At 42.3% G+C, this 18,912-nt stretch overlaps 2 protein-coding genes across 2 annotated transcripts in view; one reads left to right on the forward strand and one right to left on the reverse strand.

The window, feature by feature from the left end:
* The window catches only part of arap2 (ArfGAP with RhoGAP domain, ankyrin repeat and PH domain 2), a 132,271-nt gene extending 131,566 nt beyond the window's left edge, over positions 1 to 705 (reverse strand). Inside the window, exon 1 of the mRNA XM_064343836.1 lies at positions 185 to 705. The gene's annotated coding sequence lies outside the window, so the exon portion shown is untranslated. The remainder of the gene's footprint in view (positions 1 to 184) is intronic.
* A 5,499-nt stretch (positions 706 to 6,204) lies between these two features.
* Positions 6,205 to 18,700, forward strand: dthd1 (death domain containing 1). The gene is made up of 10 exons (XM_064343837.1): positions 6,205 to 6,658; positions 6,981 to 7,554; positions 10,810 to 11,140; positions 11,442 to 11,621; positions 12,030 to 12,274; positions 12,907 to 13,065; positions 13,850 to 14,139; positions 15,237 to 15,481; positions 16,469 to 16,526; positions 17,979 to 18,700. Exons 1-10 carry the CDS (start codon positions 6,406 to 6,408, stop codon positions 18,266 to 18,268), a joined length of 2,625 nt encoding a protein of 874 aa, XP_064199907.1. The 5' UTR covers positions 6,205 to 6,405; the 3' UTR covers positions 18,269 to 18,700.
* Positions 18,701 to 18,912: the final 212 nt, after the last annotated feature.

Here is an 18,912-nt window from a genome sequence, read left to right on the forward strand (position 1 = left end):
GTTATCTGTCGGTTTTAATCTTCATAAATCTCTACATACCTGTAATGTAAAATAGGAATTCAGAGTTCACTAAAGTTTTGCATGCTTTAAATCCGCACAAGCAAAGTCAAATCGTGAGTGAGCGTAAACGAAACAGGAACTGTGCGCTCCTATCCATGTGCGCGTGTCAGGGTTTATTTCTTACCTTAAATTTAGAATCCGAGAACAAACACTCAGCTGTCATTTCGTTTTGTTTCTCTCATGTATCGTCACGAATTGTGTACGGTGACATGAACTCTAACAAGTTTTCTGAAACTCACTTCCAGAACGAGACTTGACACTATCTGTCCGCTTTGCTTCCCTGCTGTGGCGTGTTGTCGCTCTCCCCGCCCATCCTAGCCGCTCCTCGCTGGCCTCAAAGATCTGCTATGGTTTCGCATACAAAGTACCAGCCGATGAGTTTGAGCTTTCACTGTCAGACTGGTTTCCTGCTCGTTCTCAAATTATTTAATATATTCGCTAGTCACTGGGCTGGTTCAACGTAACTGAAACATAATGAAACTGAAAATAAAATAGTTCTCAACATTTTGAGTAAACCTCCACATTTCAGCAGCATACAAGTGCGAACATGTATATAGCCTCAAACAATACGTGTACGATAGGCACTACAAATGAAATAATATTTAAAACTTAAGTTTAACGCGGGTTTTTACGTTTAGTTGTAACACGGAGAGTTGTCCGGATTATAAGAAGTAAAAACTGCGTTTGTCCCACTGCGTGTCACAGCTTGATATAAACGCCTGAGGCTACATATGCAGAGCGGAGAGGAATGCATCAGAATCAAGAGTGTGCATGGAACAACAGATAAAGAGAAAATCGAATGTGTGTTTATTACCTGAAAGTGCAGACTTACTGCTGCTCGTCTCACTATAAACTGCACACCAAGCTTTATTTATTTACTTATTTTTAAAAACCCTATGACACAAGTGACATGTGAGCAAGTTTCAGAAGGACTCCAAAAGGCTCCCCAGTGTCTCCATAGCAGATCCCTATCTAGTTCTAGGGTACTTTGTCATCTGGGAGCTTTCCCACTTTTCTCACTTACAGTACCATACTATAGAGCACAGGTGTCAAAATCCAATCCTGGAGGGCTGTAGTGCCTGCTGGCTTTCAGGGTGTTCTCAGCACCAGCGATTCAAGTAGGTCATTGAGTGGCTAAGGAATCCACACAACTTGTTCTCAAGGCCTTAATTAGCGTCTGATTGAAAGGAAACTACAAAAACCCGCAAACATTGCAGTCCCCTTGAAATTTGGTTTGGCACCCCTGCTATAGAGAATCGCATTAATAAATGAAAATGGTTCCCTTATGGAGTCGAGCAAAAGAAAACTTTTTTTTTTTTTTTTTTCTGAGAGGGTAAGTGGGGTTTCGTAACATAAGCAATCAACAGTCAGTTATGTTTATGTTTTTGAACTTGAAATTATGTTTGGGGGGGGGGGGGACTGAATGCTTTTAGACTTGTTTGTTTGTAGCAGTCAATAAAAGTCAAATGAACTAAAATACACACACATCCCAGCATGCTCTACATGCAAACTGATGTGATGAATGATTTTATTTTATTTTATTTTTCATTTTGTGAGATAATCCTTTTTGTACATGGATACTACGCAGCCTGTGTACAGCTAATCCATGAAATGTTATAGAACTCAGGTTTAGGTCATTCAATTCAACTGACATGTTCGTCACAGTTTCAGAAATAGCAAAAATATGACCCAGTTGTCCCCATGTCGGCCTTGTGTCAGTGTTATCACTGAGCCAGCACACCAAACGACCAACAAAAAATCAGCAATGGTCCAACAGCACTCACCCAAGCCGACCTTTATTGTGTTATTTTTATCTTTTGCAAACTATGTGCAAGTAATTGTTTGGCTATTCTAGTGACCCACAGGGTGACACATCTTGTGATAGACTCAACCGGGTACTTACCCTGAGGCATTTCACATTAAGAGACGTGCACACAAAAGGACAAAGCGCGTTTAACATTGCAGATCAGGCTACACTGTACCTTATGTATTGACGTGTTTCACTGAGATTATATACTTCACTTTGAACTTGGTTTAGCTCTCCCTCAATAGGATAGCAGTCTGCATTTATTAAAAATCATAGTGAGATGCGTAACCAAAGTAAATTGCAAAAAAAATTAACAACTACTTAATCATCCACCACCTCCAACCACAACCTACATGCACTGGCTATTATTTTTAATATCTTTCTAGAAACCTCTGGCTGCTGGTTCTGAAAGAAGTGGTGTGTGTGTCTGACTTGGTGTTATAATGCATTTATTTATTATTCATTCTGTTCTCCTGCTTTTTTAAACATTTAAATGGTGAGGCGCAGCATGGTATGAATAAGCCAATTTTAAACGTTTGACTTCCTCTAACGTTGAGGTCTCTGACACTGTCTTCCTGCAAAGAGCAAGATCCTCCCCAGACATATTTAGTGGGCAGTGGTACGACTAAAAATAAACCCAGGTGGCTTTTCACTCCGTGGCACATAACACAAGACATTTTGTGTTATGTGCCACCTTGACCAGAAGGTGGTGCTATAGTAAGGTTGTTGAGGGAAAAAAAAATTAGTTTGAAAATATAATCACTGAAGTGGTGAATAAAAAAATAAAATAAAAAACATGTTTACATATTCAAAATAAATTAATATTTTAAAATTACAACTGATCTTGTAGAAACTTGCTAACCCAGTGATACATTATTCACTATCTCTGGACTGGTTTTCCAGGGCAAGCATGGTGGCTAAAGGTCAGGCAAAGCATACCCCACAATTATTTATTTAATTTATTTATGTATTATTGGTTTCGGGGGGGGGTGTTTGGAGGTGGGTTAGGTGGCAATGTCATGTCTAATACACACAGGGCCACAGTCAGGGGGGGGACAACCACACACGTTCTCCCAGGCCCCGAAGGAGCTGGGCCCCAATGGTCTGTTCACTTGTGGACACACCAGATGTGATATGTGCATGTTTAATAACTTAAAGAGCGGTTTCAGGTATAGTCTATTCACATTCCTGGTTAATGCTTCTCCGATTACCGTAGAACACAAAGCTCTTACTTCCTGGTTCAGAGCCAAGCCCTTCAAACGGCAGGGTACACATGTTATCTCATCTCGGGTTACGCGCGTTCACAACATGCGGGGCGTGTCTGGCTTGTCCGCACGCTTATCTGAGCAAATGCCTGGGGACTCATAATTCCGAACCGTAGCCCCACCGGGTTTTTTTGTCCGCACAAGTCCGCGCATTCCGCAGCAGTTTGTGCGTGGCATGTACTGGCATGTCTGATATCAGCTCCTGCTACAAAAGAAGAAGAAAAAAAAAAAATCCCCGAAACATACTGTGCACTGAAATAAATGCCATTTACAGAAGAGGCGCTTCTATAAGCAGGAGAGAAAATGCCGACGCGCTAGGTATTCTGACTGGCGGTACCTGCGTCGAGCCGCTTTTCAAAACACTAGCTGAGCTCATCAATATCCGCGCTTCAATTAGGCGTGCAGTCATTATGTTTTTCTTTTTTCTTTTTTTCGCCCCTTATTTTGTTCCCCGTAGGAAAACGGTTTGCTGTTACATCGAAAGTATCAGAGGGGAGCAGGTCGCCTGACGCGCGAGGTTGCATAAAATGAGCTGTGCGCCATCCCTCTTCTGATATTAATTAAAATCGCTGCTAATTAAAACCTGGGAGTGGATGCGCTCAATCATGACCGAGGATCATTAGGAGCGCTCGCACTGGGGCTTGCGTGGGAAACATCGGGCGGGGGGGGCGGCGTTCTGGACGAGGCGCTCAGATTGACACTTGATCGATGTGATAAAGCTGAAAGGTTTAACGTTGGCGCGTGACAGGTCCTGGACGCTCTTGATGAAATCGAAAGCACAGCAAACTGTGCCCAGCTAGGCGTTAGGCCTCATTGAGCAAATGGAACAGTTATTTCACCTATTGCCTTTGGCTTCTTGTTGTTGTTGTTGTTGTTTTACATGTCCTTGAATTTATATGGACTTTGTGTGGACTGTGTAGTGGACATAATTTGTACGGACTGTATGTTACTTTTTCAAATACCTCTCTCTTTCTCTCTCGGTCCGTCTGGGTAGTGTAGAGGTATAAGCACTCGCTTACCACCGCAGAAACCGGGTTCAATCCCTAGCAGCGGTACTTCCGGCTTAGTCAGATGTTCCTACAAACACAATTGGCTGTGTTCACGGGTGGGAAGCTGTTTTCTTTTATTTAAAACTTTTTTGTGAAGCCTTTTTTATGAAACATTTGTATTTATCTTGACAACGAAAAAGATACTGTGATTCATTGGGACCGTCCTGCCTAAATTCAGAATAAATTAATGCTCTTCCAATAAACCAAGCAGTGAATAAAGAGGTTATAAGAAACAAAGTAAATACAATTCTTAATCTAGCATTATAAATGAACATTTATTTTATTTTATTTTATTTTTGTAATTGTATGTACTCAAACCATGTCTGAGAACAGCATGTTGTTGAACTGCATTGGTTTTAGATTTTTTGTATGACTCAGCTTTCTGTAGGTGTGACTGCCCAGCAATAGCAATTCAGTTCATTTAAAACTCTTCCATAATAGCTTTCTGCTGAGACAGGCTGCCCCACCCTTGCTCTGGCAATAAAGTCACCATGGAGACGAGGAGCTGGAATGCCCTATGCACCGAGTGTGTTGATCCGGTGTGGGTGCCAGTATATGCCTCTGCCAATCAGAAGTCCTTTTGCCTGGCCTGAGAGGGTATTGTCCTGAGTCCTCACCAGCATGTGAAATATGAACAGGACTAAACAGGTACTGATACGCCTATAATCTTCTCACACACGCATACGCACACACACCACAAATACACGTGCATGCACACACACACACATAAACCCACTCACACACATATACACACACAAGCCCACTCATACATAGACACACACCACATACACAAACACATGCATGTATGAACACACACACATATTAATATGCTTGCACAAACACACACACACACACATTCATACTCACACACGCATGGATGCACACACACACACACACACACACACCATTCCTCCATATCCTGCCATATACTGCAAGGTGCAGTACGACTCACAGCCACAATAAAAACACATAAAAGTGTGGTTCTGACACATGCAGCCTGGCACACACTCACACTCACGCACACAAAGACACAAGCTCACAACAGTTTGATCATTAAAATGTAATTTGTGTCCTGAATTTATTTGGTAAAGTTTCCTCGCAGATAAAGGCCATGTCCTTGTTGTTCTCTGTCCTCAGATGATCAGTCTATGGTGTTGACCTAAAATACACCTCCTGTGCTCAGTAGAGCTAATAACCCCTGCTCTGCATGTGCTTTTCCTGCCTATGCAAACAGCCAGTAGCCTACAGAAGCCCAGCCCTGGTCCTGCTGGAAGAACGTGGAGATCAGCTCAGAGGCATCGGGTTCGGCCATGTTTACTGACAGATTAAGGGAGGGCCATCTTTTAGATTCACTCACACAAATGCAGTGTTAGGAGGTTTTTCTTCGTTTCAGATAAGCAACAAACAGCAAAAACTATTTATACATGGAAAATGATAACAATGACTCACATTTCCATTGTACTTCCATAGATCTCAGAGTGTTTTACTGTGAGTGGGTGAACCCACGTCCACCACAGATGGCGGCAGCTTCCATTTTCTTTCATCAACACGTTCACCTAACCAGAAGACATAAAACAAGCGCAAACAAAGCAACACAAACACTTCCTGCTACCATGAAGTGCCCTGTGATAAATAGACCTGATTTATGGGTGAAGATAAAACAGGTAATGAAGCAGAATGCGATTTATCATAAAAGCAGGTTTAACAGAATTCTATTAAAAAAAAAGGAATCAAAAAGACTGCAGCTCCTCTGTTGGCTAATCCCTCAGAGTTGGACCAGCACAATACCTGATCTCTCTAGAAACAAGAGCTCCTAGCCAGCGTCACAAACGCAGAATGCTAACTAATGGAGTCATTAAAAAAAACAAAAAACTGTCTTTCTGTGGGACGTCACTGGACGGGCCTTTTCAGGCAGAGCCACATCCGTCTTCTTTTGAGTCTCTCCCCCTCCGCGAAAGGGCTTTTGTCTTGGGCCACACCCACCTGTCTCCGTAGTAACATTTTATAACAAGATGGAGGTAAATACAGGCTGGTATTGAGGAGCCGGTGTTAAAGAGTCTCTTGGCTGCCGCAAGTCCCCTCAGTGTTTTCTTCGTAAGCGACGGGGAGAAACCGTGTAAAATGTCTCCCGCCGCGTGGCTTTAGAGGTTTGGATTAGTGTCTTTTTTGCCTCTGTGTATTTTTTTCAGTCATTTACTCTATTTCAGTTAAATGCTCTCGTAAAATGACAATGGAGGAGGATCCACACCGGCCAGAGCCAGACAGACTCCTGGAGTCGATTGTAGAGAAGAACCAACAGCTCAGAAGTCTCCTTAGCGGAGAGAAGAACTGTGGAGAGCAACATCTACTGCAGCAGATGATTGGCCTCTCCAGAGACCTCAACACATTCCACCTGGAAAAAGTCTCCACTTGGAGGGAGATGTTGCAGGTTTCCTTAGAAACTTCCTCATCAGGAACTTCCCAGGAGCACGAAACAGGTGGGTCTAGCCTAGTGAATTTAAATTCAAGCCAGTCACAATGCGCTGACATTTGTCCTTTGAATTGCCAATGGGAGTATAATTTTTGTATCTGTATTGCATATCTATTGAAAATTTGCCATTCCAAGTACAAAACTGTGTGCACTCAAACTGAACTACAGCCTTAGTTAGAATTTTAGAATGACAAATTATTCTTCCCCTCTGGGGAATGATGGACCCTTTTACATTCTAATTAGATTTGTGTCTAAATTAATTTTCTGCAAATTATGGATCACTTAAAGGTGAGGAGAGGTTTTTCTTTTTTTACCATGTCTTTTCCCAGACAAACCACCAGCCACCTGGAAGGCCTTCAGCATTGGGGATACCATGCGCAGCTTGTTGGAGGATCTCAAAAGCATTGAGAGTTTCCTACAGAGCATGCAAAGGAAGTTGGACACTGCTGCTTGCATGGCCTCAGATCGTGACGGAGATAACGAGGCCTCACACGAACAGGAGTTTAATCAGCCATCACAATCTGCAGAGCAGGAGCCCATGTCCCTGAAATATCAGCAGGAAAGTCCAATGAGCACTCACAATGTTTACAAGGACTCCAACTCCCATAATGCACCAGACCCCAGCCCACTTAGCCCTCCTGCTGTCAGTTCTGGTGATGCCGAACAGAGTCCTTTGGGGGTGGAGATGACAGCCCAGCCCTCTGAAGTAAGGAATGGAGGTGGTGTGGGCGGGGCCAACCCTGACCTGGGCGGAGGCGATGTGGTTGCAGCTGACATCAGCAGCTGGAAGGAGGGCATCCCCGGTGGTGGAGCAGCAGATCAAGGGATGGAGGAGGGGGCTGGGGGAGGTGACGGAGGAGAACAACAGGGAGGGAAGAGGAGGGAAGGCTGGGTGACATGCTCGTGAGTACTGAGTGTGTGTGTCCGTGTGTGTGTGTTTGTCGGTTTTAATTTCAGTCAAACTTATAATTAATTAATTTTCTCAGAGATAAGGGAAGATGCAGTAAATTAAGTGATAGATAATGTAAAGTATCTATTACTTAAAGTTTAAGATAATGTAAAGTATCTCCCCCAGCATTTTTATAACCAAAAAGATGTCAGATATTTATTTATTTATTTATTTATGTATTTATTTAAACTGAAACCAGAGTATAAAGTGTGTCTCATGACCTGGGCTGGATAAATGTGGCCATATACATTTATTCTGCCACAGACATCTGCAATTTAATCTCCAGCTAGCACGGAAGCATGTAGGATCAAAGGAGGAGATGGAGGGTATGGCTTTGCAAGAGTGAATTTTAGATTTCTTCAAAATCTCAGTGGGAATAGCTATCCTGACCTGAATGTTGTCCATGGTGTGTACTACGATCTACAGACTGACTGGGGGAGCTTGACTCTAAGGACACATTCATGCGTACGATTCAAAGGCCTAATCAATCTCTGGGGCTACTAGGAAGTGAAGTTGTTGTTGTTTGGTGAGATTGGTTTCCTCTAAAATCCCTGTGTCCTACTTTCAAGTTTACGCCAGTGTTGTGATGTTGGAGTTAGCTTGAATCGCTGCCTCCTGTTCGAGCCCCTCCTACACAACATCAAACTTTCTTGGAAGAAACTGCAGAACTGCATAGTTTACCACTATTAAGCTGTTCAAAATGAAAACGAATACAGTATGTGCAACAAAAGTTTGCAGTAGCATTGAATTACAGGTTTTTAAGAGAATAACCTATAGCTTTCTGATTTTAATTTAGTCCACAAAATTCAACTTTATATCACAATTAGTCCATCCATGAGATTGTTGTCTGGTTATGGATCATGTCTAGTTATGGTGTTCACTGGACTGTGGTGGATGGCTGAACATATTTATATTTTAAATTCAGTATTCTTTTTTGCTGAAGTCTATTTTGTATTCTACACAATTTGGCCGATTCAGATCAAATATTTGTGATGCCACAAGCTGCAACTGGCAACTCATCGTTTGCATCATCTCAAAACTGACCTGTTCTCATCAAAGCAATGGGATGAGACGTTGTGTATCGTTACCATAGCGACGATGCTATCCACCTCTTTGTTTACAGTTACTCCCGTGTTGGTCGCAGTACTCATCAGGTAAATATCTAGCAAAAAATCTGAAAATACCATAGCAAAAATAGACAAAGGTAGTAGCAATAGTGAAATGATTGCTGTAGCAGCAATACTGTTAATAAAAGCAAGGCTTAGTGCGAGCCGAATATTCGGTCCTTGGAGGCGGCCATGGATGCTTCCATGCTCGATACAAGGAACATACACATTTTTGCTAGGATCTAGATCTATGCCTTAATTTCACCCGTCTTTTCACTGACCAGCATGTGTACCCTCCCCAGGTCAAAGAACTTCAGCCAGAATTAGCCAGTTCCTTCCAAACCTACTTTTGTATAGTCTGTCCAAAAGCCTGAAGAACTAAGAAAATGGTAGCTCTGAAAAGTGCTGGAGGACACAGTTGATTGCTTAATCCCACGGTCCTCTACATACAGCATATTGCATTTTTTGTAATGCTTGAAGTAATTTATCATGCAACTCAATATGATGCTCTCAAAGGCTACAGTAGGCCTTCCAAATATCGTTATGCTCTGATAAGATGCTGGGTAATTTGTGATCTGGGTAACAGATCATTTTTGACTCTACTTGAACACACATGAACACAGATGCAGAATTCTATTCAGAGTGGACTATTAAGAGAGGTGTGATTGCCATCATTGTAGGTGTTGTTGATGTCACCAGCAACCGTTTAGAAGCAGAATAGCATAGGTCCTCATATCGTTTTTCATTTCTACTTAAGCAGATTCATCCTTGTGATTCTCAGAAGAGATATTATGTCTTATAAATATCTAGGCATTGCATCCTGAAATGTATAGATTTGTATGCATTCCAATCTTAGTCTCTGAATGAGAAATGCTTAGTTCACAGTGTGCTACAGGCATTTTCATAGCTTGTGACCTATCCAGCACGCTTATCTGTGCTGTTTCTCAGACCGCTCTCCTTGTCCTGTGTCAGATGGCGGTCCTTGTCATATAGCACCAACCTCTCATCCCTCGGTCTGTGTCAGATAGCGTTTGTTACCTCTGGCTTGTTAGACACTTGGTATTGTTGAGGGATGGGAGGGGGATTAAGAATTGAGAATTTAGCTTTGCCAGATCCTTTAACCTACACGTTTCTGTGTTTGAGTGAGGTCTTCTTACAAGAAGTACACACTAAAGGTGCCAATGATATCATACTTATAAGGCTGTCCGATGTATTTTTATAAGCAGTTAAGATAAACCAAGTTGCTATGAACTATTTATAAACCTTCCAAATTCATCCTAAGAAAAAATATACTCACTGCCCATAAAGCCCATTTTACAATCTGTGCAGCAATGGCAATGGGTATGGGAGAATAATCCAGTGATATTTCAAATTAAAAGGCAGATTGGCAATTTAATTAAATTTTCATTAAACGATTACAAACTAGAGAACAACAATAGATTTTCATTTACATCAGCCTTGTACCATGAAAAGCCTTCAAACAGTAAAATATATGAATTCCTTTTTATCATCAATAATCCGAATACAAGAAAGAAAAAAAAAGGTATTTCAAACATACAGATGTGATGATTTACATTTGCATTATAAATTTGACAGGGATGTGACATGTATGAAAAATGAAAAGTCAAATGGACTATGCCCTCAAATTTTCAAATTGTCAGACAAAGTGTGTACATTACCTTGAAAATGAAGATGCAAACTGGCCTTTTGCATTTGAATTATATCACGACTTCTCCACACATCGAATGAAAACAAAATGGAACAAAAACTACTCTGAGTGCAGGTTAGCTCTGCAGAAAAACTCTCCATGGTGATGTAGCCCAATCAAATAGAGTGACTTTCCTGTCACCAGAAACTCAGGATTAAGCCAGAAGTTAGCGGGCTAACCCACTTATCCTGCTTTGTAATAGCCCCAGGGCTCCCCTGACAAACTGGCTACAATACGTTGTACGGCACACCCAGTTTTTGGACTTTTTTGCTCTTTTTTTTCATAAGCTACAAGGTGAGCGCCGTGGTGTAATTCCAGCAGCCAACAGCAGGCGTCCTATTTTCAAGACAGCATCTGGATTATGGACCCTTCTTAATCTCTTCCTTCTCTTTCAGCCTGCCGGGACTGTCGACAGATGGGGCGGGTGAAATCCCAAACTCCTGCTACGTGACAGCCCCCAGGGGCATCACCCAGGTCATGACCTGCGAGGTGGTGAACTCCGCCAGCTCTTGGGTGGTGTCCGTGGCGGAGGAGCTGGTCAGCAGCGTGCTCAGGATCCGGACCCCAGGCCCAATGAGGACTCCCTGGCCCGTGTCCATTGCCATTCCCTTCACCAGCCGCCACAGGGGGAGCTATCGAGACATCGTCGTCAAGGTGATCGACGGGGAAGAACAGAGCAGCTACATTAGCCCCGCCTCTACAGAGGGCGTGTATGGAGGAAAAAGGGTTTGTACCACCAAAAGGAGAAAAAAAATATACAGCACAATTTTGCATCTGTGAAAGAAAATGCATAAATGCAATGGTGAAGTGTAAGTAGCAGGTATATAGCACACATACGCACACACACACACACACACACACACACACACACACATATATAGCCCCAATATATTTTACAGTGTCTTTCCCTTTGGCAGCCATATTGTATTTGCTGCGCTGTACTTTTTCAGACTGTTAGCGAACATTTGTTTGAATATGTCAGTGCAAAGCTGGTGAGATTTATATTTCTTATTCTGTGCTGTTGCAGGACTCTTTTGCAGAAGTTAAAGTCTACAAGCTGGGCCTGTTTGCTGTGGTGTCATGCTTACGGAGAGAAAGCTTCACCGTTCCCAGAAAAGGACTCTCTCTGAAGCTTAGCATGGATTCAAGGATTTGCTTTGATTACTTACCAGGGACTTTCTCTGCCCCAGTAGTTGTGCAATCCATGGTACGATTCTGCTGTGCTTCATAAAAAAGACATGAAGTAACACATTCTCCCAACACCAAGGAAGTCTAGAAAAATGTGTTTTGCTTTTGGCAGTTCAGGGTATTTTTCCTACATTTTCCTACAATAAGTCCACAGTTGCTCGTTTCTTTAATACATTATTATTATTAGTAGTAATAGTAGTAGTAGTATTAGTAGTAGCAGTGCTAGTAGTAGTAGTAGTAGTAGTAGTAGTGATAGTAGCAGTACTAGTGCTAGTAGTAGTAATAGTAGTAGTAATCAATCAAACCAAACAAGATATGTATTATAGTGCATTTTACAATTTGTCACAGTACAGTTCATAGTCAACAAACAGGATGAAGCTATTATTATTATTATTATTATTATTATTATTATTATTATTTGTGATAGATCCAGCCAGTGGACGGCTCTTTCCTCTCGATGCTGAAATGGAGGAGTGATGTGTACCAGGGGGTACTGTCCGCGAGTGCGCTGGTGTACCTGACTCACCCCTCCACCGTACGCTTTCGCAGACCCCCCACCCTCACCCTGCCCTGCCCCCCCAACCCCGACCGCAAGAAGGCGGCAGACGAACCGGACCACGCTCGCCCTACCAGCACCGCCACCTTGGCGGCCAGGCCCACCAACCGTGTGAGGTAATCAATCGGGGACTCACCCTGGTAAAGCCAGGTCCACCAACCGTGTGAGGTAATCAATAGGGGACTCACCTTGGTAAAGTCAGGCCTACCACCGCGTGAGGTAATCAAAAAGGGACTCACCCTGGTAAAGCCAGGCCTACCAACCATGTGAGGTAATCAAAAGGGAACGGAACTGGATAAATCTCAAAGCTTGCATGACTATGTGCACCTGGCTCATGTGAGTGTGGTGACAACTGATAAGGCACTGGCCTGAATTCAGTCACCATTTGTTCTTAGAATTCAGTTTAAGTGTTGAAAATATGGCCAAAATTAACATGTCAAAATGAAGAAGAAGAAGAAGTTAACTCTTTCATTTTTTCATGAGTCATAGTAGGGGATACATTTTTACCAAATGAAGACCCATGGAAACCAAGGAAAAAGAAAAGAGCAAAAAAAAAACATTTACTAGAAAAGAAACAAGCACATAGCCAGACATTAAACACCGTGGTGTGTGCTCTGCTTTTGTAAAAACAATCCCTTTCGATATAGTCCACAATCCATCTCACTCTTCAGTGTACATTTCTCAGTCAGATTTGGTTCCTTGAAATGTTTAAATATTAGCTTATTTCTGCTGTATCTTATTATTTCAGGTCTAGCAGTGCTTCAGTAAAGAGCTCCAGAGAGATGGGGAATGAGCAGCTGGTCTTGCTGGGTTATAAGGAGGAGCAGTGGATGGTCTTGGAGAATATTACAGTCAGGAACATGCAGAATGGGCTTGTGTCCTTTGAACTGGCAGAAAACCTCCAGAAGTACGTGAATACAGTGCACTGAAAAAAGAAAACATAGTTATTATTATAGTTGTTATATATTATATAATATACTGTATATTATATTATTATAGTTGTTGTTGATATTATTTTAATTTTATTTTTTAAAAATAAATATCTTGTTGTGACTATAGTCTCACAGCAAGAAGATCCTGGGCTCGAATCTCAGCTTGGGCCTTTCTGTGTGGAGTTTGCATGTTCTTCTTATGTCCGCGTGGGTTTCCTCCGGGTACTCCGGTTTCCTCCCACAGCCTAAAGACAGGCAGGTTGGCTAATTGGAGACTCTAAATTGCCCATAGGTATGAGTGTGTGAGTGAATGCTATGTGTGCCCTGCGATCAATTGTCGACCTGTCCAGGGTGTGCTCCTGCCTCTCACCCAATGCACGCTGGGATAGGCTCCAGCACCACCCGCAACCCTGACCAGGATAGGCGGGTATAGATAATGGATGGATGGATTATTATTATTTTTACTATGCAAAAGAATAATAATAAGAAGAACTAGAGTGTATACATCAAGACAATAAACTATCCTGAACATGATAAGATTTTATGGTGTTAAAGTCCCCAGTACATCCTCCAAAGGAAGCTATAAGGAGTTTGGTTGGCAAAGATACCATAACAACTTATAAAATTTTGTTTCCTTATCAATATGAATAAAGGCGATTGGCAGGTGTCCAAACTACCACCCCCCACATTTGATATCCAGTGTTAGCCTCAGTGCAGCTCCAGGCCCTGTGAAACTGATGGCTCCCTTATCTATTTCAGGTTAATAGTTCTGCGTCTGGCTTCCTCCGTGAGACCTTCGCATTTGATCTCTCTGGTCGAGGAGGTGGAGGCTTCGGTCCACAGCTCCAGGGTGACCATCGTGCTGCACCATCGGACGGACCAACCCCAGCAGGTGGTGGTGGCCCTGGTGCCCAGCAAGGACCTGAGCTGGGAACTGTCCAAGCTTCGCAAGGAGGGGTACCGTGGACCCCCCGACCCCTCGGGCGACATCACCATGCGCGAGGGCGAACAGCTCCTGCTGTCCTTCAGGGGAAACATCACATCCTCAGGTCAGTCTCTGCTCCCCACTGTGGGCCCTTGAACACACCGCAGTTGCTGGAGACTAAGGTGTCAATCTTGTTCGAAAAGGGCCAGTGCAGGTGTTTGTTTTTACTCAGCACTAATACTCCTAATTATACTAACTGAAGTTCATCATTAGTTAATTAGTTGAATCAGGTGTATTAGTGGTGGGCTAAACCAAAATCTTGCATCCACAGCGCCCCTTTTCAAATAAGCTTTCACACCCCCACGTTAGATGAACCAGATGGTCAACTCCTGTGTGCTTTCCATCCTCTCTAAATCCTGCAGGAGGTTCTGCTTGGCATCAGGGGTGTCCAGTGCTATATTACAGTTTGTGAATATTCATGAAAAGGTGTGCCCAAGGACATACATTCTAATGCTCCATGATTTTCTTTGGTTTTCTCCTTCTTGAATATTCATCAGATGTGTCTAATTGGAATTATTCAGCTTCAAGGGTAAGGGGACAGAATTATGTTAAGAATACAGAGCTGAGAATCTGGTAGGTCTGTAGAACTTTAAAGCAAATGATCTGTCTTATTGGACATTGCCCCGCAAAGTTTTATGAGAATGGCGTTGCAGTGTTATGGTTGCTTGACGACACACTCAAGCACACTCTCATAATGTCAGGCTAAAAATTAACTGAAAAATATCCACAACTATCCCTATGTTTATTTAGCATATTGTGAAAATGTTGGCCTTTTGGATTATTCAAGATTTTTACTACCATCATCAAAGAGTCAGTAGACTGACCTGGCATTTTGCTGGATAATCACCATAATACTTGATGTCTTGTAAATTATGATGCAAGAACATGTTTGGGGTATAAACATCTTATATATCTTTCATTGGATTTTTTTTGAATAATTTCTTAGAACGTTAAGGCTAAACTGCTATTCATACATTTTTAAACATATTTTGTGAGGAGCATTGCCAATGGCTCATCCTGACTTTATTGCTAAGCTGGAGCCCTTAGCCTGTTTTAAAGCCATGGTATTATACTCCTGCCTGTGGTGATAATTGTTACAGTAGTTGGGCACATACAATATATGTATGATTGAAATTATATGTATGTTTGTTGTCTATGCAGGGAAGACCAGCGGTGCGTCAGTGACTGAGACAATCACGTTCCACAACCAGAGAAAGAACCGCTTGTTCCTGCAGCTGACTGAAGTAGATGAGTTTGGGAATTACAGTTCCCCTCACTACAAAGGGACTGCCATATTTCACAGGGTCACCGAGGGTCAACTGACCTCCGCTGGAGACACACCCATCATCTCCCCAGATGGCTCTCCCCAAAACCCTGTCTGCAAACTCTCTTTAACATTGCCAAAGGTACAGAACCAGACAGAGGGCCAATGAGCCAGTCAGAAGGCGAGACACTGACCAATCAATGTTCCTGCTGGCTGTGCTAAAATTATGGAGGATGGGAAACAAGCAGACCCAATCCGACAGTCAAACAGATAGAGAAATAGACACCTGTCAACCTCTGGTGATTTATCTCTGCAGACAGAAGCCAATCAGTACACACTTTAATCTTCATCCACCAATAGGTGAGATAACAACCAGTGAGCATAACACAAATAATCAGCCAATGGGTTTGTTTGTCACTCCTACACAACCAACAGGTGTATGAATTAACAACATTACATGCTCACATAAGTGTTTAGCTGTAGAAATGGCCAACATCAACATATTTCACATTCTCAAACATTTTAAAACATTCTAATTTACAAAGCCCGGTATTCAAACAAATGAAACAGCATCCTCTTTTAATAGCAAAGAATTAATCTGCTGTTCAATTGCTGCGTCCCAGGGGAGACTCTGTATTTATTCACGTGTGACCCACTTGTGGTCCTCTCAGCGTTTATTTCAGATGCCTGTATTGTGCGGCCCTCACGCCTCAGCCGGGAAGTCAAACGCACGCGGCTAACCGAAGAGCTTCAAGTGGCCCTTCAGATAATTTCATTTGTGAAAGATTTCTTTTTTGTCGCAAGCTGACGTGAAGCAACAGAACAGCTCCTTAATGAAGGGGCCACGCAGAAAAATTTCTCTGTGCCTTTCCGTCCCCGGTTCCATTTTGCAATAAAAGCATTGGGCGTTCCGTTTGAAACCGGCCGCATCTGGCCTGATCCGCATTACGGTATTGCAGCGTGAGCCGCCATGTTTAGTTTACTCTATTTATTGGAATTTAGCAGACAGTCTCATCCAGTGTGACTAGCAACACAAGCAGAAGTGCTATCATCAGGGGTCGAAGTGCAGGGGAGTATAGTATAATCCAAAAAGATAAAGTACAATTTGTATGTGTCTTTTCTTTTTTAGAAAGTGAGAACTGTCAGTCGCCCTGTGAGTGCCAAAGTGATGTCGTCTGAACAGTCAGGTAGGAACAAATGACAATGTACACACACACACACACACACCTACATACATGCACATACACACAAACACACACACATATATACTCTCACACACTCACATACACACTGACATATACACACATACACCCACACACATACGCATGTATACATACGTGCACACACATATGCTCGCAAACACACACAAACTCGCACATACACCCATGTATGCACACACACACACACACACACACGTGTGCACACAATCACAGCACTAAGTATCGTGTAGTCAGAGATGGGCAGTATTTCTGTTACTTGTATTTGAAATACGTATTTCAATTACTTTTGAGTATTTTGTAATTTGTATTTGACAGGGCTGAAAAAATTCAAATGTAATTTGTAACAAGATATTATAAAGTTGAGTATTTTGTATTTTCAAAATACTCAAAATACTTTCTCCTTTTTGCTCGACTTAACACAACCCTCCCCCTCTTCAGCTCCGGTTGAAAGACTGTTCTCATTTTCAGGAATGATATTCCATCTGCACAGAAGGTGGTTAACACCAGATATATTTGAAAAGTTAGTTGTTCTTAAAGGCAACTAAATAGGCTACTAATTGAAGTGGTGTTGGGACACACTCAATGTTGTGTAGACACACACAGACAAGACATACACAAATGGACAAACATACACAAAGACACAGATTGACCAAGCCTAAGTGATAAGAGATAAGAGATTAAACAGTGTTGTTACTTTGCTAGGCATTGGTTTTAAAAGACGGATGTTTTGAAAACAAGTGAAAAAGTGGAGAAAAGTGCTTATCACTGATTACCCACAGGTTTTATACTGTGCATGTTTGATTGCTAAATGACAGAAGATTAATTAAAAAATGAAGCAGGCAGCTGGTAAAAAAGCTCTATTGAAGCATTTAATCCAAGTATTTTCTTCATTTCAAGTCCAAGAAGAAAGGTTGAACATTAAAGTAAAATCTGTCTCGCATTTTGGGGATATACTGTGTGAAAATGGTGTGAGTGTTCTCGTGTGCATGCGTGGATATGTGTGCAAGTGAGTTTATGCCTGTACATACACAGTACAGGCATATGCATATACAGTCGCATCCTACTTCCTGTTCTTCCTTCCTGTATGGTTCAAACTCTCACCAGAGCCTTGTGTACATTATAAACATCTGAACGTTCTACCATTTGTAACAAATTCAGAATACCCAATATTACAAATGTATTTTCCTGTATTTTGAAAATACAAAATACATGTATTTTATCTTGATACATTTTCTGGCTTCAGTATTTTGTATTTTATTTTGATACATTTAGTTGAGGGGTATTTTGTATTTTGTAACAAGACACATTTTGATGTATCTTTGCCCATCTCTGCATGTAGTACCATGCAGCAGAAGTGGTATGGATTAGCATCGTTTGTAATTCACTCCCCCTCGGCGTCTGCCCCGCTCCTCCCTGCAGATCCCCTGTCGGACGAGCTGCTCCGGTGGCTGTCGGAGGAGCTGACGGAGGAGGACGCCGCCCTGCTGGTTCTGTGCCTGCGGGTTCGCCGGAGTTCCATCCAGCTGGTCAAGCTGAAGGTGCCCGACCACCTGCCTCAGCAGGTCTTCCATCTGCTGGCCGTCTGGAGGCGGAGCCTGCCCACCTCCGCGGATAAGAGCGGCCTACTGTCCCGCTACCTGTGTAAGAGCGGCCGGCCCGACCTGGCCAAGGAGCTGCTGGGACAGTGCTCCAGCCCGGTGAATGACTGATCAGTCAATCAATCACTCAATCAGCCAGTCAATCAATCAATCAGTCAATTTGTCAATCAATCAGGCAGCCAATGAATAAATGAATCAATGAATCAATCATTAAATCAATCAACCAACCAGTCAATCAAACAATTGGTCAATTAATCAGTCAGTCAGTCAATCCAACAATCAGTAAATAAATCAATCTGACAGTCAGTCAGTCAGTCAATCAGTCCGTCAGTCAGTCAATAAAATAAATAATCAGTTAATCAGTAAGTCAATAAATCTGTCAGTTAGTCTGACTGATTGATTGACAATCAATCAAACAGAACAAACAATCAGTTAATCATTCAGTCGGCCAATCAATCAATCAGTGAGTCAGCCAGTCAGTCAATCGGTCGATTTTACTTTTTATACATATTTCACATGGAATAAAGCAAGAAATCAAGAAAATTTTACTCACCTATTAAAAATGAACCACAATGTCATACATTGCAATACTCAATCTATACACTTGATGGCAGCCTAACACAAGGCAATATTTCTCAAATGGAGCAGACCTCCGGAACACTCACATTTTCTCTGTGTTCAGTTGCACGTGTCTGATTGCTGTGTCATTGCTGCGTAAAGAGTGTTGTGTTTTTGCTTTATGTAAATTAAGCTTA

This window comes from Anguilla rostrata, chromosome 7, assembly GCF_018555375.3.
Source record: "Anguilla rostrata isolate EN2019 chromosome 7, ASM1855537v3, whole genome shotgun sequence".
In the NCBI taxonomy this organism is placed as follows: domain Eukaryota; kingdom Metazoa; phylum Chordata; class Actinopteri; order Anguilliformes; family Anguillidae; genus Anguilla; species Anguilla rostrata.

Bases quoted from the DNA above. Each gene is read 5' to 3' on its own strand.
- dthd1 (XM_064343837.1), top strand. From the start codon at position 6,406: ATGACAATGGAGGAGGATCCACACCGGCCAGAGCCAGACAGACTCCTG. The intron at 7,555-10,809 runs GTGAGTACTGAG...CTTCTCTTTCAG, and splicing joins GAAGGCTGGGTGACATGCTC to CCTGCCGGGACTGTCGACAG. The intron at 15,482-16,468 runs GTACAGAACCAG...TTTCTTTTTTAG, and splicing joins TCTCTTTAACATTGCCAAAG to AAAGTGAGAACTGTCAGTCG.